Raw genomic sequence first — 24,269 nt, forward strand, 5'->3', positions numbered from 1 at the left:
GGAGTTGCATTTTTGCAGAAAAAAGCTTTTATGCGTGTAAAGCACATTTAGTGCATAAGTGTTAATTCATTTCAATGGCCAGAAAAAATTATTATTTTGGCTAAAGAAAAGAATAAATAGCCAAGCATCTAACGCGTTTAAACACATTACACACGTTTACAAGCGTCAAGCATTTTTTCTGCCAAACGCGACTGCCAGCAGGAATAGCATGTAGGAGAGACGACCAAATATCCTGTGTGCATGAGATCTTATTAAAGCTGTTGATCAGCTCATAGCAACTTCAGAAAATAGATGCAGTGCATGCAGGATAATGTAAGAATCTATTGGTATTTCAAGACTTGCCCACATAACATCAAAATGAAGAAAGATTATATATGCAGAATCCCATTATAGAACTTGTCTATATTAGGGAAGAAAATGCCCTTCAGAAATGAATAGTAGAAGCTAGCACCCCAAAAAAAAAAAAAAATCACTCTTATAAGTTGCACAGTATGTGAAAGGAAGAGTTGATTCGACTTTTATAATAGAAAATGCCTATTTATTTAATAACAATTAGCAACATAAACATATTTTGCAGCTTGGGATAGACACTTCTTCAGGAAATGTGTATTATGAATCTGTTAGCAGTAAAACATCAGACTCTTTGCTGCCCTGCATGTGCAGAAGATAATCAGCATGTATGGGTAAATAAATAATTTTTAAAGATAAAGACAGGGCTTTTACATTCATATTTGTATAGAGTACTGGGAGTTGATTTACATGGAATTCACTTTTTTTTCTGTAGCTATCTTTTATGTTCAGTGCATCACAAAGAAAAAAAGAAATATATGGCTTACAAACAGAAAGTACCAATTGTGAACAGAGTCCCAGCAGTTAAACCATCACTACAATAAATACAAAAGTGTTAGCGAATTTTCATCTGAGAACATATTGAAAGCTACAGCCAGAGAATGTCTTGTCAAATATGCATATAAATCAATTAGGCATTCTAGCAACTATGTCAGTATTTGTTTTCCATAGACTATACTTGGTGTTGAGACAAATTACTAAAGTATTGGGTCCTTTTGAAAACTTCAGCCTATTCACAGCTCATAGTTTTTGGCAGACATTCAGATTTTGATGTCAGAGATTAGTTTTATAGAGGATTCCTAATTGAAACAGATTTATGTAGGCTACCGGCAGTAAAGCCTATACAATTCCCCGCACTGTAATCTGTCAGGTTTCACTGAATGAGATACTTCATGATGCCACAATAGAAGCTTTTTTTTATACAGTCCCTAGAGCCAAGGTGTACAGATAGAGCATCGTATTTCATAGTCCTGAGAAGAGTTTACACAACTTAAGAAGATACATGCCAATCTTTTGTCATTCCTAGAACCGCTGTTCACAACTGGGGCTGTCCTGTCCGTAAACTCAATGGGCCACAGGCAGCGAGGTATTCTTTTTCATGAAAGTGCTCAGCCATCATGAAAAGGCTGTTTGATAATGAGAAGATATTCGTTTCACTACACTTCATTTTGAACTCACTCATGCTTGGAGATTTCTTGAAAAGGTCTTTTCTTCACCTTTCTCTATAGTGTATTCTAGCCCACCCACCCTAAATTCATTTTGAGGAGGCTATTGCTTCATGTTAAAATTGGTCATCCTCAAAGAAAATGTGTATGGGTTTTTTTGTTTTATTTTGAAGTTGCTATGCTGGGAACAAAATATAAAAATTACGGTGTATATATATATATATATATATATATATATATATATATATATAAAATTTATTTTTTAAACATTAAATTGAAATTAAAAAAAAAAAACAGGATGTAATTAAAGCAGTGTTAAACCTGAAATCAAAAATGCGACTTCAGAAGTAATTGAAACGACTGTCAAAGAAAAACATAGCAATCCACATCTCCTGCAACTGTGGATGTTGCAAGTCGGATCCAAAGTCACCTGAGTGTTAATCAACCAAGAATGCTGATCATTAAGGTGAACCTGTGTTCACTTTAAGGCCCTATGCACACAGGGCATTTGCCCTGCTCTCCTAAATGCCTTTCCTCCTGGCAGCAGCGTTTTGGCAGAAAAAAAAAAGTTGACACGTGTAAACATGTCTTGCCAGACCCTAAAAGCAACAATTTTAATGCTCTGCGTGCATGTGGCCTACATACCCAACTGTGTGTGAGGAAAATTAAAACAGGATTTTTGCTAGCATCTGATTGATTGAATGGAGTGAACACAGTTTTACCTTATTTACTAAGTTCAGTGAACATTCACATTGCTAAGTCTTCCACCTCTACTCATTTATTAAATCTGCCCCAGTGGGGTTTTGTGCAGCCACTGTTTGCACACTTCGTTTACATCCCCTAATGCAGAGAGGAGCATCCATTTGTCTGGCAAGAAGATGTGCCTGGGTCACAAGAGTAGCTAACCAGAATTACAAATATTACAACAGGAATGACATGTATGTATTTCAGTTGCACAATTAGCTGTTTACATGGAGCTCTAAGATTCCTCCACTGACATATTAAACCATGTATTACACTCTTCGTGAGCTTTTTTTGCTTTTTTCTATCAGCATTGAAGAATGTCTGGAAAAGCTGCGTTTGGAAGCAAATGAAAAGTGCGGGGTTGTTCTGCAGAACAATGCAGACTACTTGAAGTGGCTGAATAATCACTCTGTGTCCTGCTCACTGACTGATATTCCTCTGTCAGATGTCATGGCGTTCCTTCAGACTGTGGTAAAAATTATTTTTATTTTATATACATTTTGTAGTAGAAAAATGTAGGTTTTCACCATCCTTCTTCAAGATATAGGATTGAAGATTGGTGGGCTTTGAAATGCGGTGCTGCATTTACACATGTTTATTTCATGTTTAGCGTTTTTCTGCTGCCAGTTAAATAAACGTTCCAGTGTACATGTAGCCTAACAATGTATCTGACACTATGTTAGCTTTGCACAAAAACGAACAACAAAAAAACCCAAAAACATGTATAAATTAAAATAAAATGGGGCAGACTCAATGGACCACTTGGTCTTCTTTTTTTCTTTTGTCACTCTTCTATGTTTCTATATGTGATCAAATTTTAATTATTTGGACCTGAATTGAACTTTCAGCAGATGGATTTTTTTTTTATATAACTTTTTATTGAATTTTGCAGAAGTTTTAAAAAACAGTGCCTGGAAGACCAGCACACACACAAGTACGGTCCATCCAGTTGTACTTACAATAGTTCCTCAGTAGATGGAGTTTAGAGAGTTGAATAAGTGCATGTGGTAACATGTCTGTCATCCATTTTTAATATCTGATATATTAAACATTGGTGGGGATAGCAACTTACAAACTTCTTCGTCTTCTTCATATGGGAACTGAGGCGGGGGACCCATTGGGATTACACCTTGAACCTAATTGTCACCCGTTTGTAGATGGTACTGGCCCAGTATCCTTTTCCCTTCCCCATTCCCCTTTCCCCTCATTAGGTTGTGTTTTGTTTTCCCCTACCCCTCTTTTACTCAATCTTTGAAATAAGAAAAAAAGAAATTTGGATGACATCGCAGCATTTAAACACTGACTTCACCTGCTTGAATGAAAGCCATGGTTTCCTGAGACGTTAGGAACGTTCTGTGATACCCAGGGGTGATAATATTTTTGTATTATTTGGCTTTTCTACATGTAATGTACACATGACCTTTCTCTTATTCTTAGTTGTGAAAAAAGACTTGTGCAACGCTTTTCTTCATATTTTGCTTGGTGTATGTGATGCAGCCCTTCTTTAAATAAAGAATGGTAAAAAAAAAAATTGTTGCTGGGCAGTGATACCGATTGTTTAATGAAATTAAGTAAACTACTGCCCCTGAAATGTTATCACCCCAGGTTAGGACATTTGCGAAGTTTCCATAAATCAAGACCATAAAAGGTTTTAGAGAAAAGAGTTGAACAATGTCTACAAAAGTAGAGAAGCAGCTGCTGGGTGATTTGCCACACTTAGTAAGAGACACTTTATCTGAAATCAGCTGTGTTGACATGGTCTAGCTGTTAAAGGAAATGGTTTCATTGATTTAGCTGTATAGATTCTTACTGGCAGCATTTCTGCCAACATCTAGTCTGTATCGGCATGGCTAATTGTAGATAAGTGCTAAAACCTAAATGAGAATTCCATGTTTTCTGGCACTTTAGATAATTTGTTTGCAACACCCTGGCTGGCTGCTGTTTAGGCTGTAATATACTGTAGTAACTTGTGCTACGTACAGTAAGCGGTACCAGGCACTGTTCTTATGCCACACATAGAGGAAGTTGGTTGGACACTATTTCCACCATTTAGGAGAAGCCTAGAACTTTTTTTTCGGTGAATGCAAGGCTTCCTTTTATTGGCTGAGGTAGAGATTGTGATGTCCTCTGTTCACCTCTGCCAATCATGGGAAGCCTTGTATTCATTGATAAAAATACAAGACTTCTCATGAATGGCAGCAATCCAGTACTACCAACTCTCTCTATATCTGGGAGTAAAGCGGAAGTATATCTTGCTGCTGCCAGTATTGCTTGAAGCCTAACTCTACATTTCGTTTCGCTTTATATTCCAATCTGTTTATTTTAGCTTTGGAAAACAAATGAACATACACAGTTTAGTGAGAAAAAATATACACACACCTATGTATCAGTGGGTTACCTCAACAGACATATCAGAGATAATGAAATGACTGTCTAATACAAACACAATAGCAATATGATCAATACCAATGGACACCATTTCCCGGCTAAACATAAAGTAATAAAGGATAGCCTTGGGCTAGCCATTATGAGTAATTTGGTAACCCCAGTCAGTGTATCTCTCACACCCATGTAGACTGGGCAGAGGAAGGCTTTGTAACAAGTATGGTGTAATATCCTTGTGAACTGTACAATTGAGAGTAATGTTGTTATAAACTGCTGGTAACCTGTCAATTTAAACAGTAGAGAAGAAATAGAAGAAAAGATAAAGAATGTGGAGAACAGTTGGGATGGTTAAAATGGCACCCCCCTATCCCTTATTTTTCCAGCAAAAGATACTGCATCCATAGTTGCCACGTCTTGTAAAATTTATTTTGGTTATTGGGAAGGAGCATGTTCACTCAGGATCCAATTTAATTTTTGTTTAACTTAGTCAAATTTTATCGTTGACTGGTTCCAACACTGCACAATAGTTATCCTGGCAGCTAACATCATGTAAGAAATCAAATGGTTAGTCGTTATTTAGAATTCATTATCCAATTTCTGAAAGAGAGATAACTCTGGTGATCTAAAAAATTACTCCCCTGTTGATGAGCGAATTAGATTAAATGTCCTAATACAAAACCCAGTCACCAAAGCTTGCCACAGTTCATGAAACACTGGGATGAAGCCTGTAGCACCAAAGCACTCATTTTCTAGCCTAGTTGGGATCATATACCATCTCAGGAGGATTTTATAATTACATTCCACCTGAGCGGTGTTGACAGCATTTCACTTTAAATAGTTCATTTGGGCCTGAACCAAATAAACTATTACCTTTACTAATACATGTGACTGCTGTCAGTGTGCTGCATAAACTGTATGTAGTGTCAGCTACAGTATACAGCACTGTGTTCGGGCAGGAGCATGGGGACTGCTCATCTCATTTCCAGGACAAAATCAAGTTGAGTTGAGCTTAGTGCTGCTCAGTGATTCACAAGAAGATTTGTATTTTTAATAATGAATACAAAGCTTCCTCTCATTGGCTAAGGTAGAAAGATCAGGAAGTCATCTACTCACTTTTCAGCCAATCAGAGAAAGGCAAACTTTATTTGTTAATTTTTTTTTTAGCTTGTTAGGTTGCTTTGATTGACAACATCTTTAGGTTGAAGTTCAACCCTATGATCTACAGATGAAGCACATACAAAATCAATACTGTTACTATTTCACATCTGAACAATGTTGACAGTTCTTTTTTCTTTTACAACTGCACCTGCTGGAGCTGCTATGTACACAGCAATTGCCGACATCATTTTCAGAGCCGAGAATTGTCAGCTTTTAGGGGATGGGAGGTACACGGCAGAAGGTTTGGACATTTTTTTTTTGGACATGTGTAGTGTCCAGTGTCCTCAACTGGTTAAAGAGGTTCTCTGATAAAGATTTTGACCTTCAGTTATACCAGACTCCTAATCTCATTGGTTAGGGGGTTCTTTTGCCATTTATTTGAAAAGCGCACTCAAAAAATGGGCTGGTCAGACCTTGATATAGGTGGACATCACATGTGTTTTCTTCACTGTGTACTTCATATATATGCAGATATAATGAGTGGCAAAACAATCAGTCTGTGCAATAATACGTATTGTCCCCACTACCACCATTGAAGTTAGGAGTGCCCTCTTCAAGGATGACGGTAGCTATGGCCATTTGCCCATTAACAATAATTTAAGAGGAACTTTACCTAGACAAGCTTTTAAAATAGTTACTTCATTGCAATGTATAGGTAATTTGCTAAATGCTACCAAGAAAATTGCATTTTGTGATGTAATGATCTTATTCTGTTTCTTTTCATAATTTCCTTTAGCAACATTTGTTGAAAAACAGTGAAGGTCAGGAAGATATGATCCTACAGCTTCTAGTGGACCTTTCCAGTGAGTGTGGTGTAACTTTTCCTACTTCAACCAGTGGAGGATATATTCAATTTACATCTCAGACCTCACTACATGCTATTGACGATGACTTGTCCATGGATCTACAGGCTGTGTGGGATGATGTGAGGCTGCATTTACGGCGTCATCTAGTTGCAAAATTGCAAGCCAATTCTCTTACTTCCAATACTCATTCTGGAATTCAGATCAAATCTAAGTGTTTGCAGTACCTGTTTTTTCTTTTTCCAGAGTCTGATGTTCTGGTTAAGTACCAGAATATCCAGCATCATTTTGTTGTTGAACTACTTCATAACTACAGAGGAAGAAGTACTGAAAATATACTTGGGGCTTACGAGAATGCTGTTCCCAAGCTGTACGCAGTGATAAAAGAGGATATGTTTGTTTTAAGCCATGTTATAGACTCTTCATTAATTATTAAGTTTATCAATGAGACTTTCTTTGAAGCCATCACAGAAGAGATGAAAACATTCTTTGAAATACTTTGTGAAACTGGCACAGAGGAGCAGGCTCTCCAGCCACCCAGGCTCAACAAAAAGAAGCAGAAGCAGAGAGTTCATGCCCTTGGTAAGTAGTTAAATTATTCCCAGTAGTATTTATTGATGATTTGTCATTTCTAGACATTTATTTCATTTGTCAAAAGCTGTTTTATGTAAATTACTGAACTGTAATTCTTATCAGATAAATTACTGGAATTTCCTTATACTAGGGATAGATTTTTCAATTTTATAGGGAGACAATTGAGTCCACTATACACTATATTGCCAAAAGTATTGGGACGCCTGCCTTTACATGCACAGGAATTTTAATGGAATCCCAGTCTTAGTCCGTAGGGTTCAATATTGAATTTGCCCACCCTTTGCAGTTATAACAGCTTCAACTCATCTGGGAAGGCTGTCCACAACGTTTAGGAGTGTGTCTATGGGAATGTTTGACATTCTTCCAGAAGCGCATTTGTGAGGTTAAGCACTGATGTCGGACGACAAACCCTGGCTCACAGTCCACACTCTAATTCATCTCAAAGGTGTTCTATCGGGTTGAGGTCAGGACTCTGTGCAGGTCAGTCAAGTTCCTTCATCCCAAACTCGCTCATCCATGTCTTTATGGGCCTTTGTGCACTGGTCCGCAGTCATGTTTGAACAGGAAGGGGCCATCCCCAAACTCTTCCCACAATGTTGGGAGAATTAAATTGTCCAAAATGTCTTGGTATGCTGACGCCTTGAGAGTTCCTTTCACTCGAACGAAGGTGCCAAGCACAACCCCTGAAAAACAACCCCACACCATAATCCCCCCTCCACCAAACTTTACGCTTGGCACAATGCAGTCAGGCAAGTACCGTTCTTCTGGCAACTGCCAAACCCAGGCAAGTCCATTGGCTTCCCAGACAGAGAAGCATGATTCTTCACTCCAGAGAACACGTCTCCGCTGCTCTAGAGTGGTGGCATGCTTTACCTCACTGCATCCGATACTTTGCATTGCACTTGGTGATGTAAGGCTTGGATGCAGCTGCTCGGCCATGGAAACCCCTTCCATGTACAGTAGCTCTCTACGCACTGTTGTTGTGCTAATCTGAAGGCCACACAAAATTTGGAGGTCTTTAGTTATTGACTCTTCAGACAGTTGGCGACTTCTACACACTGTGCGCTTCAGGATGTGCTGACCGGGTTCTGTCATTTTATGTGGCCTCCCGCTTCGTGTTCCCAGTTGCTTCCACTTTGTTATGATACCGCTAACAGTTGACCCTGGAATATTTAGTAGCAAGGAAATTTCATAGATGGACTTATTGCACAAGTGGCAACTTATCACGTGTGAATGCACTGAGCTCCTGAGAGCGACCCATTCTTTCACAAAGGTTTGTAGAAGCTGTCTGCAAGCCTAGGTGCTTGATTTTATACAGCAGTGGCCATGGAGGTGATAGGAACACCTGAATCCAATGATTTGGAGGGGTGTTCCATTAGTTTGGCAATTTAGTGTATCTAGTTAAATGTGTTCCTGAAATTGTATAATGAAAGCATACATGAGAATACAGCCTACATACCTAAACTTTTGGTTTTCATCTTTGCTTGAATAAATAAAGCATCTCTACTGAGTAGAATTTTCATCTTGTTTCTCCTTGCACAAAGGAGCAGATACCGGTCCTTCTGATGGGTTAAGGACCTTCTATGGCCCCGTCCAGCTCTCCTAAAGTAACTGCCTGTCTCCTGGAATCTCCTCCATGCTCTTCAGACTGTGGTGGGAGACACAGTAAACCTTTTGACAATGGCACGTATTGATGTGCCATCCTGGAGGAGTTGGACTGCCTGTGCAACCTCTGTAGGGTCCATGTATGCTACCAGTAGTGACATTGACCCTAGCCAAATGCAAAAGAAAAGATGAGTAGGGAAAAAATGTCAATGGCCTCCACCTGTGAAACCATTCCTGTTTTGGGGGTTGTCTCATTGCTGCCCATCTAGTGCACCTGTTTTTAATTTCAATAACACCAAAGCAGCTGAAACTGATTAACAACCCCCTCTGCCACTTAACTGACCAGATCAGTATCCCAGGAGTTGAATTGACTTGATGCTATACTCTGATTAAAAAGTGTTCCTTTAATTTGCTTGAGCAGTATAGGATTAGAATCTTTGTCAAGGTTTACTGCTCTTTTGGGCTCATTGGAGTGACAACAGTTTGACTAGACAGGGAGTAAGAGAAAGTCTGCAACAGAAACATAGACTGTGATTGCAGATTCTCCTGAAGTGAGCTAGCAGTACCCGTTTTATTTTACCTGTTGCAAAATCTTATTTTACAGCATTTACCACAGCCCTTAGGATGCATAGGTGTTGGAATTTTCTCATATATAGGGGCAGGCTAGCAACATATCCAAAACTCCTGATCTACTGGATTGTTTATACATTAGTCTCTAAAATTCAAAATGTGGGGCCAAAAAAAAAACAATCTAATAAATGGCAAATATGTGTACTGAAACAACCTATTAATGAGAAAAATGGTCTAATGAAAATGGCTAGCAAAGTAGTATTGCACAAAATGGGGAGTTGACTTGAGGCCAGCAAAGCGTTCTTGGGTGAACATTGGGCCTTGCTGGCCAATATAAGTTTTTGCAGGTCACTATTTGACTTATTTATGGCTGTTCCAGAAACATGAGTACATATCAAACACAAATGTTCCTTTATCATTCCTTAAGGGACACCAGGTCAAGTAATTCAGTAGGAATACGGGCCTTCAGGAGGAGACTGGCAAAAAAAAAAGCCATTGGCTGGCCAGATATAATAATTCCCACTCTCACAATGCTTCAGTTTTTTTGCTAATATCCAAGGAGAATGGGTCTCTTTTCTCTTTGGCGAAAAGTTGCCCTATTGTTCTTAGACATGTTTTTTTTCCCATAAGATCATTTGCATCAATCAAGCATATATCATTTGACTGCTGAGCTGAGCTGAGCTCTTATGCAGCTATTCAAATCAGTTAATCCTTGGCACTGACTCTGAGTCTTTACCCAAATCCTTCTGGACCAAGGATTGCGTGTCTTGCCTGTGATGTGACTTTTGGGAGAGTTACTAAAACTGGTGCACTCAGTATCTGGTGCAGCTGTGTATGGTAGCCAATCGGCTTCTAACTTCATCTTGATCAATTAGGCTTTGACTATAAAACCTGGAAGCTGATTGGGTTCTATGCAGAACTGCACCAGATACTGAGTGCACCAGTTTTAGTAAATCTCCCCCAAGGTGGCTGGGGAATGCCACAAGCAAAGCCTAATGCCCAAAGGTCACAATACAGGCAAGACACACAATTTTTGGTCCAGAAGGGTTTGGGTACAGTCTCAAAGTCGGTGCCAGGGATAAACTGATTTGAATAGCTGCATAAGAGCTCAGCTCAGTAGTGGAATGATAAATACATGATTGATGTAAATGATCTTACGGGAAAAAAAAAACTCAGCCTCAGAGTGCTTTTCAGGTCCACAGCTGTGGCTAAGCCTCTGGTTTGACCCTGTTCCTAATGTTTCATCTGGGAGTATGCCAAAGGATGAGGCGCAACATTCCTGGAATGTGGAATTCCTCACTGGGTTCTGCATTGGCATTCTCTAGTACTTTGGTACTGAGTTTGTTCAACACAGAGTGCTTTCCAGGTATACGGTTATGGTAATAGTATACAAATCAACTTTTTAAAGCACACAGGCAATACATTTACCAATTTGGTTTTTATTTTGGTTTGTTCTTGCTGCTATGTATAGTGACTCCTAACTTCCAATCATATAACCTCTCTGCCTTCAGTAGTTGGTTTGTGAGTATCCAAGCTTCAAATTGGTGTGTTTATTTACATTGCATCAATTGCAGCGCAACATATTGGATCCCAAATCCAAAGGAGCTGTCTTGTAGTCCTCTCCAGCTCACCATCTAGCAGCAATAGGGCAACCTGCAGTATCCACAATCAAGGATATGATGCTGATAGCCTGCTTAAGACCACACACTGCTTGAACTCTTCTTTAGCTCCTGCAGGTGTAACTATATCATCTGAATTATCCAGGGTTGAATGTTTGCTGACCCAAAATGCAAGGGCCACAAACTTACTTCTACACCTTCTCTTCGAGCCTGTTTCCAATGTTCCTACTGTTGTAGCAGCCTCTGAGTACTAAAATGATCATAATTTTGTTGAGGAGGAGTCTCTCGTACATCCCTTCTGGATGAGTTTGTGCCCTAGGAGCATTAGTTCTCTGATATACAGTAGCTCCAAAGCTTTTAAGACACCATATTGGTTCTTACTGATGTATTTCGCACATTTAAAACTTGAGCAACCTGTGTCATAAACTATTCCTGTTATTAGTCTAGGCTCCCTTAAAAGTCTAGACTATCCTAACCGTTCCAGTACACTCTTTACTTGAACCTATTCTGTACAGTGACTGGACTACTCTGAAAAACTGTTTTCTCCTCCCAAACTCTTTGCCAAATTATGTGAGGAGGCATTTATTAACCACTTGCCAACCACCGGCAGTCCTTTTTCTGTGAGAGGGAGGCTCGTACAGGCACAATCTCGTACCTGTATGTCAGCAGCTATTTCTGAGTTCAGGGCACGCACGTGTCCTCTCCTCTGACTCCCGCTATGATTGGACACAGCGGGATTTATCAGAAGATTTCAGCCAGTGATTCATAGCTGAGACCTGCTGATCAGCCGTGGCCAGTCACAGCCCAGAGCCCTGTATTGACAAACACACAGGACTCTCTACAGAGGGAAGGATCTGTGTATTTCTTCTCTCTGTAAAGCAGGGAGAAGGAGCAAACAGATTTTTAGTAAAAAACAGCACATATTACACACATTAACACTTGTTAGGCACACACTAACCCCTTGATTACCCCGAAATGTTAACCCCCTTTCCCTCATTAGTAAACTGACAGTGTAAAGTATTACCACCCAGTGTCAGTTAGTCAGATTGCCTTGTCTAACTATTAGTCTCTGATCACCGCCATTACTAGTATAAAAAATAAATATATAAATAAATAAGAATTCCAGTAAATATACCATAGTTTGTAGATGCTATAACTTTCGCACAAACCAATTGTTATACACGTATTGGGATTCTTTTTTTTTTTTACCAAAGACGTAGCTGAATACATTTTGGCCTAAATGTATGAAGAAATTAGATTTTTTAAAAAATTTTATATTGAGAATGTTTTATAACAGAAAGTAAAAAATAATGGTGTTTTCTTCAGAATTTTTGGTCTCTTTTAATTTATGTAATAAAAAAAAAATTAAAAACCTAGTGGGTATAAAATACCACCAAAAGAAAGTTATATTTGTGTGAAAAAAAATTATATTAATTTAATTTGGGTGCAGTGTTGCATGACTGCACAATAGCCAGTTAAAGTAGCACAATGCTGAATAGCAAAAAAAAATTCCCTGGTCATGAACGGGGTAAAACGTTTGGGGAACTCAGGTGGTTAAGAAAAGGACCGTTCCCATCAGGGCTTTTCTTGCCTTAATAAAACATTGTCTATCTTTCCAAGTCCTTATTATCTCTGGCAGGCCCTGCTATGCAACCTGCTATGTCTGTCATGTTGAATTGTCAGACTCTAGGAGTATGAACTAAGTGAAAGACTAATGAACCTGAAACTATCCTACCTGGTCATTCACTTTTGGAATGTTTTGAGCTTCTACCCACAACATTACACTATTGTGTGGATGAGTTAGTGAAGGATATTGTTCATCTCATTTCCAGAATGAGTCTCGTATCTGTTAAACATTTTGGTGTGCTGAACTACAATTCAAAAAATGGTTACTGCATATGCCTTTTGAACATTTTTTTGATGCTTCTCTTGACAAGTTTATTAGTCACTGGTGAGAAAAGTACTTTTTTGCCTTAGCATAAGAAATCTAAGCTTCAAATTATCACTAGTTCTTTTAGTTTCTCCCAGGCCTGCAGGTCTAGACCTAAGTCTGTGCCCCAGTCTAGTCCAGTCTAGTCACAGATCATGACAGACAAGTGCTTTCGGAAGTGAGGGGAAATTTGTTGGCCTTTGCAGAGATCTTCAATAAGAGCATCTCAGATACCTGGATAAGAAGTAATGACCAAGGACTACAGCCTGAGGTTTTGCTCTTCCGTCACCCCACTTCATTTCCTCCAACCTGCCTGTGTCTCCACACAGGCTAACAGACCTCCATGCTACACTGGCAAACCTCCAAAGTCAAGGAGCTATTATCATTATTCCAGAAATAGAAAAGTTGCAAGATTCCTACTCAAACCCAATTACTGTTCCAAAGCCTAAGAAGGCAGCATCTTAGGCACTCGTTGTCTTCCTTTGAGTTAAGAAATGTTGCATGGACTCCCATCAGGTCTCTCATTGCCTTCCTTCTTTAGGGAGACTTTTTCTAGCCTCTGGACATCAAGGATGTGTGCTTGCATGTGTTTCCAGTACACCAATGCTACCTGCATTCTGATGTGAGCACACAATGATGCCAGTTTGTAGCTCTTCCATTTGATCTGTTATCCATTCTCTGAGTGTTCAACAGGGTCCTAGCACCAGTGCTAGCCCTGCTGTGCTTCTAGGGCATTCCTATTGTAAGGAACCAGCAGTCTTCCTGCTTAAACAGAAGCATAAAGGATTCTGTCTTGGACAGAACTTCATGTTCCTGCCTTGGCCACAGTCTACATTGTAGAAGGGGACAGTTGGCAAGCTAAGTTCCTCATCTGATGGAGCCTAGACTTAGGACCTCTGCTGTAGGTGGAGAAGTCCTGTTGTAGATCTCATGACCTCTACATTCAACAATGGATGCAGAAATCCTCTGGCAATAGCAGTGTATGCTCTGGTTGTTTGTGGTATCAGTACAACTTGATCTACTCCCTTTCCTCTTCTAAAACTCTTGCCTCATCTTCTCTGTAACGTTGTAGGGAATTCTGATGGTTATCATTACACCAAACAGGCCCAGGATGATATGGTACTCCAACCTCATGAGACGCCCCATTGGCTCTTTGAAATTCCAGGGGCTAATTTACCACCCTGCTTCATGGTTGGCTGTTGAAGTCCAGATTCTAGGGGATCTTTGTGATTGAGTAATTTCCATAATCCCAAAAGCTAGGATGTCCATGACATGCAAGGTATTCCATTACACACGGAAAGCATATTTTGTTCTCTGAAGACCAGACGTGCAGCAAAGTAACACTGAGAGAGCGGGAGCCAGCAGCATTGAAAGTTGTAAACGGCAAATGCAGGGGTGAGAATTTTAAAAATTAGTTATTGTGGCATATGCTGTGTATGCCCTGTGTGCACAATGCCTTACTTTGTTTTTTGTTTTTTTTACATTTATATTTAAATGTTTTAATTATTTTTTTTCCCCAGTTTTATTTTTTAATATTATTTACTTTTTTTTCTGTATGGAGGGGTTGGGGGGGGGGGGGTGGCTTTGGTGAGCTATCAATGGTCTAAACAGACCCCTGATTTTTTTTTTTTGAGGCAGACAATGGGATTGAAGATAGTCCCTTTCTCTGCAGCCTGAAGTGCACTTTACATGAATGAATGAGGAGTCTGTATAGAGACTCCTTTTTCATTCATAAAGTGGCACATAATAAACACAGATTTACTATGCCAGGCTATCAATGGATACAGGAGTGATCAGTAGTGGTCACTGCCTGTATCAATTCAAGCACAAGGAGAGGGCTGGCAAACACATGTTTACCAAGCCCCCTCCTTTACCGCTATCCATCCTGACCACTTGTGTCCTGTCCCCAAGCAGCGGCTGCAGCCAGTGGGTCGGGGAGGAGAGAACGGAAGATAGCAGCAAAGCAGGATGGATCCTGGAGGATTAGTGAAAGGGGGCATTACGGGGGGAGGTCAGAGCGACAGGGTGGATGTATGTATGTAGGTATGTATTTTCAAAGCCCCTGTGGCTGCCCTGAAGCTTGTGGGAGAAGCGGGAAGCCTCAGGGTAACTACAAGGGATCAGGGTTGGGAGGGATCAGTGTGGAGAGGGGGGGATCGATGCAGGGAGGGAGGGATCGGTGCTTGGGGGGGAGGGGCGTCAGTGAATCAGAAGGTAAAGGAAAACAGGATTTTTGCAGTTACTGTAAAATGAGGTTTTAAGATACACAGGTGTGTTTGTGATCTACTCATAATACTGCTTTTCTACAAACTGAAGCAACATGGGAGCAGTGGGAGGGGTTATACTTAGTTGGCCATTTTGTTTGTCAGAGTCCACTTCCTCCTAAAGGTAGCAATATAACCCAGTTGTATCTAAATCATTTCTGATGGGGTGTCCCTGAACCTCTAGCCACCTGCTCACAGCACATTTACTGTAAGCAGGCGGCAGCTGCAGGCACTGCAATGTACATGTACATCGCTGCCTGCTTCTGGGTTTTCAGGCACATATTCGCGCACCCCCTGCTAGCCTGTGCTGTGATTGGACATTTCAGCTGAAACCTGCTGATCAGATTGCAAACACACAGAACTCTGTGTACACAGAACAGCGATCTGGCTGTTTCTTCTCCCTAAAAAGCAGGGAGAAAAACCAGCCAGATCTGTGAGTAAAAGCAGCACAAATTACACACATTACACTTGTTAGGCACGTGGTTAACCACTTAATTCCCCCTTGATGTTAATCCCTTCCCAGCCAGTGTCATAAGTACAGTGTACTGATCACTGTATTAGTTTCACTACCAACGTCAGTGTCAGTTAGTGTCCTTCCTAGCCAGTGTCTGTTAGCACCAGATTGCCCCTCATACTATCACAGTCACACTAAATGTTGCTGATCACCACCATTACAAGTATACTGTAGCTGTTTAAATTCCAGTATATATACCATAGCTTGTAGACACAATAATTTTCACACAAACCAATTATTATACATTTACTGGGATTTTGTTTTACCAAAGGCATGTAGCAGAATACAGTTTGGCCTAAATCTATGAAGACATTTGATTTTTTTTAATTGGATATGTTTTAACAGAAAGTAGAATATATTTTTTTTTTTCTTAAAAATTTTCATTTATATAATAAAAAACAGCAATCAAATACCACCAAAAGAAAGGTCTATTAGTGTGAAAAAAAGTTATAAGTTTAACCACTTGCCTACCGGGCACTTATACCCCCTTCCTGCCCAGGCCAATTTTCAGCTTTCAACGCTGTCGCACTTTGAGTGACAATTGTGTGATCATGCAACACTGCACCCATATGAAAGTTTTATAATTTTTTTCACACAAACAGAGCTTTCTTTTGGTGGTATGTTCTCGCTGCTGGGTGTTTTATTTTTTGCGCTATAAACAAAAAAAGAGCCAAAATTTTGAAAAAAACTTTTTTTTCCCCTTGGTTTCTATTATAAAATTTTGCAAACAGGTAATTTTTCTCCTTCACTGATGTGCATTGATGAGCTGCACTTATAGGCAGCACTGATAGGCGGCATTAATGAGCTGGCACTTATAGGCAACACTGATGAGCTGGCACTGATATGCAACAATGATGGGCACAGGTGGGTGGCCCTGCTGGGCACTGATGGGTACAGGTGGGTGGCACTGATGGGCACAGGTGGCTGGCACTGCTGGGCACCAATCATCAGGACACTGATCATCAGTGCCCTGATGATCGGTGCCGATCCCTCCTCTGAAAATTGCTGGTTATCGGCAGTACTTTCCTCATGCTGTCACAACATGAGGAAAGTGTAGTCGATAACCGGCAGCTGCATTTACCGGTGATCTGCTGTGTCATTGGACACGGCTGATCACGTGGTAAAAGGCCACTGTGATTGGCCTTTTACCACATCACATGATCAGTTGTGTCCGTAGGACACAGCGATCACGGAGATCGCTGGGTGCACCCCCCCGGGTGGCTCGTGGGAGGGTGCATTCTGGGAGGACGTCATATGACGCCCTCCCAGAATTGGCCAGCCGCAGTGAAGCTATCTGTGTTTGGCAAGTGGTTAATTTGAGTACAGTGTTGCATGTTGCCATTTAAAGTAGCAGAGTACTGAATAGCAAAAATATGCCCTGGTCATGAAGGAGTAAAAGATCACGTGGTTAAAATCACTCTTCTATTACCCATGAAAGTTTCTTTTAAGATGCAAAAAAGCTTCTGAAGGAGGTTTTACAGGCTTATCTCCAAGTCCAGTGATATGTTAGTTTAGGATGCTTATGTAAGTATTCCACCTTAAGTGACTGACAGCTGATCATCACCTTGTTCCTGACCTTAGAAGGTCCTGAGAAAGATGGGAAATGGCCACTCCTTAATATAGGCAGAAAAGATTAGGGAAGCTAAATTGACATCATGGTGCAGTATTAGCATTAAAATACCATCTTGTTCTTGCTTCTTATCTACCTCTGCTGCCACATATTTCTCTGTAATGTTAGTACCATGAGACTAACTTCATTGATATATATTATGGTAATTGATGTTTTGTTTCATAGAAATGTCCTTTCACCATCTAATAGCTGTGGAAATATATTATGGCGTAATGTGCACCCTTCTTTTCAAGATCTGATAAATAGCTTACTTCAACATTTTGAATCTTGCTATTCTATTCTGGATAAACATTTGGTATAATTCTGTACTGTATACAGCTCGATGACAGCAGTTGCATGATTCTGACATTTCCAATTATCTCTAACAGACAAGGTCAGAATGGACACATAGGGCATGCTGGTTCTTGCAGTGCTGCTATTACTGATCTTTCATACTTTCTTTCTGAAATGTTTTTTTCCTTTTAAAGTTACAATTGACACAAAACTTTCAACTAGAAAAGGATAGTCCACATGTAGAGAGGAAGGTGGCTGACTTGATATTTGTTTTACTAAGTAGCATACAGGGAAATACATGCACAGTAATTGATCCTGGTGGATGTATAAAACTGAATAATCTAACACTGACCCATGTAAATTTAATACAGATGTATGGCTGCTGTCTAGAAGCTGCAGCTAAGACAGAACATACGGTCTTAGATATTTATTAGATGTATTCAAGCCATAACGTAATTCACAGAAGCCGTAATACTGTCAAAGCTGCAGTCGTGTTCCATTGCATCATTGTAGTAGAGGATGTAGCAGATAATTATGATCTACAATATTTTAACCTCCACATTATTACTCTACTTCAGTCAGTTGTTTATCGCCAGGAGGATAAAGCTTCAGCAGAACAGTAGGTAGTGGAACACAATTATTTTACTCAACACTTAAGAACACCGACAAGACCACTGCTGGTTGACTATCCGTACTGACATATTGGACAGAAGTCCACAAGTAACACACTTTATAATATGCTGCAAGGAGAAATATTCATTTTTTAAAGGTTGTTTTGAGTATTACAAAGGTCTCAACTTTAATTACTATGTGTGCCCTCACTTCACCACTGTGTAGAACATACTACTTGTGTTGCTGCACAGGGATCCAAAAAGGGTAAGTTGGTCCATCTAGAGATAAGGCGGTTCTATTTGGAGTTTCAGGTATAAAAATTGGGAGGATAGGCTTCCCATTATCTTCATTTTTTTGCTCCCTGTAGCAAACTTGTTTAGAAACTGAACGATGGCATAAGGCTGCTTATACAAACAAAGCAAGTAATTGAAGGTTGTCAGCAGGTGCAGAAAACGTTAAGAAAACCTGTGCTGAGAGAAGTATGGAGTCTGCCATTGCTGATCTCTCCTTTTGGAAATGGCTGTTGCCTGGTCACTAACCAAAACTAGTATGCAAATCAGAGGTTCTGAGTTCAGTGTCTGCATTCTTGTACTGGGTCAGTGTTTCAGAGTCTATAGAGGTCATTCACAGCCAGGCAACTGGCATTATTCAGTAGGTCAATAAAGGGAACATCTGTAGTCCATGCTCTACAATTATTTCTCTTTGAACTGGCCTATATTCTGCTTGTGGCCTTAGTACAGTGGGTAACAAATGCAACTATAGGCATTTAGGGATATGTGTGAAAATTTGAACCCGTTTTTGGAGTCAACGTGTATCACACATCTGGACATCTTAAATTGGTGCTTCTTGGAAAATGGGAAATCCCACAGCACAGGCTGTCCTTCACATTAAATGTTAATCATAGGGCAACAGATGCATATGCTTAATTTATGGATCAAGGCAGTAATAGCCAATCTCCTTTTTATTATGAAATCCATCTACAGTCAATTCAAGTGGTTGTAATCTCTCCTATGGTACTTTTTTCACATCTGAAACACACTACATTAACTTACAAATACACTATGTGCACAATTCTAAGGCAAGTTGTTCAGTAATGAAATTATTCCTCACCAATACAACTACAGTGCTCTTGGTCAATCCAAAATGTTGATAAACCTCAAACCTGAATATTTAAGAATATAAAAGTGAGGTTTGGCTTTCTTAGGAGAATATCTATGTGTGCACAATTCTTGGGCAACTATTAGTGTGCAGAATTATTATAAAACTAAATGAAAAATGAAAATGTTCCCATCTGACCTGTTTATTTTGTAGTAATCGCTAATCATGAAATAATCTGGACGTCTCTAAAATGCAGAAGCTGTTTTATTGTCTTTTTTTTATATTAGCTATTACATTATTTCTTATGGTAGATGACGCCTATTTCCTATGTGTACTGTCTCTCTATCCAGGTGTTTCACCTTTGCTGACATTTATAGATTCCATCATTGAACACTTAGAGAATAAGTCATGTGATAGGGCTAACCTCTGCATTTCCAGATGTGTGATATTTTGCAGGAGTGAAACCAAGAATACCAGCAGCACCTGATCAGGGAGTTTGGTCATCAACCTTTTTCAAGCTTGCCATATGTTCATATGACCTAGACATTACTCTTTGGTTGATTAAACATGGTTTGTTATTTTAAATGTCACTAGTTTTTCTTGTTCTAATGCTATTTGCGGTGTGAGATAGTCCCCAAATACAATATGCATTAAAATATATTTTTGTGGTGTTGTTCCTTTGCTTTTTTATATGAATAATAACATGCCTGTCCACAAATATATACACTTGTATAACAAGTTATCTTGCACGTTCGATATATCTTAAAGTGTTACTAAACCCACAACAGTAAACTCAGTCTGTATATGCAGGAAAGCATGCTTGCTCTGTGTAATCTAAGGGGTAAATCCTCTGCATTGTATAAAAATAATGTTTTAGTCTGACTTCTGTGATCCTCCCATCCTTTTGCTGTCCCCAGTACATCAGCAGTGGCAGTGGCAAGTCTGCACATGCTCTGTTTGGTGTGTATTGCTAGAATTTTTTTTTTCTTGGGGGGGGGGGGGGAATGTGTGCATGTGTTCAACACAGGGCCAATTGGGGCTGTCCAGACAGAGAGTCAGGGGTTATGCTACCTCATAGAACAGTCAGGCTGGACACTGATAGAAGAGTTGATGAGAAAAGTTATTTAGCGGTTTATGTTTACTAAAATTTCCATGTTCTGTGTACTGTGGAGTACTGGATATAGTGTGAATGCAGGATTATAAGTTTAGTAACACTTTAAATATATGAAATAATTTATTGAGAAAGATGTTCCATCATGATTTGCTTTGAAGATTTTCCTTTTTCTATGTAGATGTCTGCTGTTGTGTTAGTGTGATGTTGTGGGGAATCAAAGGTGTTTGATTGTATAACTACATACAGTGGATATAAAAAGTCTACACACCCCTGATGTCAGGTGTCTGTGATATAAAAAATGAAACAAATATAAATACTTTCAGAACTTTTTCCACCTTTTAATGTAACCTATAAACTGTACAACTCAGCTGAACAACAAACTGAAATCTTTTAGGTGGAAGGAAGTAAAAATAAAAAATTAAAACAATATAGTTGCATAAGTGTGTATTGCCTTAAACTAATACTTTGTTGAAGCACCTTTTTGATGTGATTCCAGCACTCAGTCTTTTTGGGTATGAGTCTATCAATATTTGCCCACTCTTCCTTACAAAAACACTCCAAATCTGTCAGATTGAGATGGTATCTCCCGTGCACAGCCCTTGTCACTGACCATCGCGACGCATGGGTCTGCACATGCGTAGGTGTCTGTCAAGACATGCAGGCAGCAGGGCACTAGGACTCAGGCGCACCCGGCACCTATGACGGTGCTGGGCAGGCACTAGGACCTAGGCTGCGCCTGTCAGGTGCAGGGCGGGCTACTTAAACCAGCCCTGCACAGACACAAGTTGCCGTATAGTCTGATCTTTGCTCCTGTGTTCCTGCTATTTGAGATTCGTTGCTGACCTTGCCTGAACCTGACCTCCGCTGACTTCTCCTGCTCTGACCCCCTGGCTAGTTTGACCTCTCTTCTGGATAATCCCCATACCTGATCTGAACTTCTGTTACTGACCCCAGCGAGTGACCTGACTATTCTTCTGCCTGCCACCTTGTACTACTCTGATCCCACTGTTACCGACCCGGCCTGTTTGACCACGCTTACTACTCCGCCATCCATCCTTCCCGCTCGGATCCCGTCTGTCTTCCACCTCTTCACGTAAGGCTCTCTACCTGCACATACCCCTGGCGGATCTCTCTACCATGGACGGGTGTACTCAGGGGCCGCGACCTGGTCCCTGTCTGCTCCATCCCCACCATCAGGGGCCCTGGTGAACAAGCACACTGGGGCTTAGAATCCGCGCCCTGGGGAATCCTGTCCTGTGGACTGCTAGAGGCCCCGCTAGGCGGTTACTAACAGCCCTCTTCAGATCACCCCACAGATTTTCGATCAGATTCAGGTCTTGGCTCTGGCTGGGCTATTCTAAAACTTTAATCTTCTTCTGGTGAAGCCATTCCTTTGTTTATTTGGATGTATGCTTTGGGTCGTTGTCATGCTGAAAGATGAAGTTCCTCTTCATGTTCAGCTTTCTAGCAGAAGCCTGAAGGTTTTGTGCCAATATTGACTGATATTTGGAACTGTTCGTAATTCCTTCTACCTTGACTAAGGCCTCAGTTCCAGCTGCAGAAAAACAGCCCCAAAGCATGATGCTGCCACCACCATGCTTCACTGTGGGTATGGTGTTCTTTTGGTGATGTGCAGTGTTGTTTTTGCACCAAACATATCTTTTGGAATTATGGCCAAAAAGTTCAACCTTGGTTTCATCAGACCATAATACATTTTCCCACATGCTTTTGGGTGACTTCAGATGTGTTTTTGCAAAATGTAACCCAGCTTGGATCTTTTCTTCGTAAGAAAAGGCTTCCGTCTTGCCATTGTACCCCATAGCCCAGACATATGAAGAATACGGGAGATTGTTGTCATATGTGCCACACAGACAGTACTTGCCAGATATTCCTGCAGCTCCTTTAATGTTGCTGTAGGTTGGCAGCCTCCCAGACCAGTTTTCTTCTTGTCTTTTCATCAATTTTGGATGGACATCCAGTTCTTGGTAATGTCACTGTTGCACCATATTTTCTCCATTTGATGATGACTGTCTTCACTGTGTTCCATTGTATTGTATCTAATGCCTTGGAAATTCTTTTGTACCCTTCTCCTGACTGATACTTTTTAACAATGATATCCCTCTGATGCTTTGGAAGTTCTCTGCAGACTATGGCTGTTGCTGTAGGATGCGACTAAGAAAATGTCATGAAAGACCTACTAGGACAGCTGAACTTTATTTGGGGTTAATCAGAGGCACTTTAAATGATGGCAGGTGTGTACTGACTCCTATTTAACATGATTTTGAATTTGATTGCTTAATTCTGAATGCAGCTACATCTCCAGTTATAAGAGGGTGTGCACACTTATGCAACCACATTATTTTAGTTTTTATGTTTACTTCCCTCCCTAAAAGATTTCAGTTTGTTTTTCAATTGAGTTGTACAGTTTATAGGTCATATTAAAGGTGAATAAAGTTCTGAAATGATTTATCTTTGTCTCATTTTTTTTACATCACAGAAACCTGACATTTTAACAGGGGTGTGTAGACTTTTTATATCCACTGTATGTGATGCAGCACTCTCAATGTGATGTTCAGCACTTTCCTGTCTTCTTACTTTTCACATGCTACATTTTCTTTTATATACAAATTATTTATGTACACTGTGGGTATGGTGTACACAAATATACAGATTAAAGTTTATGGGGCCAGAAATGGCCATTTGTGCCTCAAAAGTATCTCATCTAGCTTTTGAAGCACCAGGCATCAAGCTACAGGCACTTTTGAATGGGAATAGCCACCATGAAATACACAAAGTTTGAGATTGAGCTACAAAAGCAATTTGAAGGCTAGGTTCATATAACACACACACCCTTCACACACCCTTCACACACCCTTCACACACCCTTCACACACCCTTCACACACACACACACACACACACACCAAACACCTTTTAGTTCTCAATGGCCTACTGAGTGCCCTCACAGTCTATTCTTTCTTTCTCCAACTATTTAGTATTTGTACTATCCAAGCCTTATAGTGCCTACAGAAATGAGATGGCCAGTCAGTAAATCAGGACTGACCAATTTTCAGATACATATACAGTACCATAGTTCACACAGACTAAATAATATATACTTATTTCTTTTATTTCACCAAGGAAATGTAGCAGAATATATTTTGGCCTAAATGTATGAAGAAAAATTATCTGTGTTCAAAGTTTTGTAACAAACTCAGAAAAGGTTTTTTTTTGTTTTTGTTTTTTTTCCCCCCACAAAATTTTCAGTCTCTTTTCTTTTAAATAGTAAAACACCCAGTGGTGATTACATACCAGCAAAAGAAAGCTCTGTCTGTCTCAAAAAAGATATAAAATGAACTGGGGTACAGTGTTGCATACCAGAGTAATCATCATTTGAAACAGGGGTGGCCAACCTGCGGCTCTCCAGCTGCTGCAGGACTACAAGTTCCATCATGCCTCTGCAAGTCAGTAACTTCCCATCTTTGCAATGCCTCATGGGAAATGTAGTTCCACAATAGCTGGAGAGCCACAGGTTAGCCATCCCTGATTCTGAAATGTCAACTAAATTCTAATAGTGGGCCCCTACTTCTTAAATTACCATAAGCCCATAAAATGATGCGTATTATTAAATAAATAAAGGTGCTGCTGCCCTTTTAAGTGTATTTCACTTCATGCAAATATATAGAAAATGTTTGGCGCTCGCAATCTGCAAATATAAATATCACCAGTCCATATTCATATACAAAACATAAAGAATAAAGAAGTAACTGTTTTAAAATGTCCCACACCACTATGTGAGTATTAAAGTGCTATAAATAATGCTTGTTGTTCCTCTTCCTCCAA

At 40.0% G+C, this 24,269-nt stretch overlaps 1 protein-coding gene across 2 annotated transcripts in view; it reads left to right on the plus strand.

Annotated features, from left to right (window-relative positions):
- Positions 1-24,269, plus strand: part of KIAA0825 (KIAA0825 ortholog) — a 515,459-nt gene that overhangs the window by 30,079 nt on the left and 461,111 nt on the right. For both annotated transcript variants that reach the window (XM_089679161.1, XM_089679162.1), the window contains exons 3-4: positions 2,567-2,729; positions 6,538-7,186. In XM_089679161.1, coding sequence (XP_089535287.1) covers positions 2,567-2,729; positions 6,538-7,186 — 812 coding nt within the window. The remainder of the gene's footprint in view (positions 1-2,566; positions 2,730-6,537; positions 7,187-24,269) is intronic.

The sequence above is a fragment of the Staurois parvus genome, unplaced genomic scaffold (assembly GCF_062004578.1).
Source record: "Staurois parvus isolate SC_StPar_1 unplaced genomic scaffold, SC_StPar_1.0 ptg000218l, whole genome shotgun sequence".
NCBI classification, from domain to species: Eukaryota; Metazoa; Chordata; class Amphibia; order Anura; family Ranidae; genus Staurois; species Staurois parvus.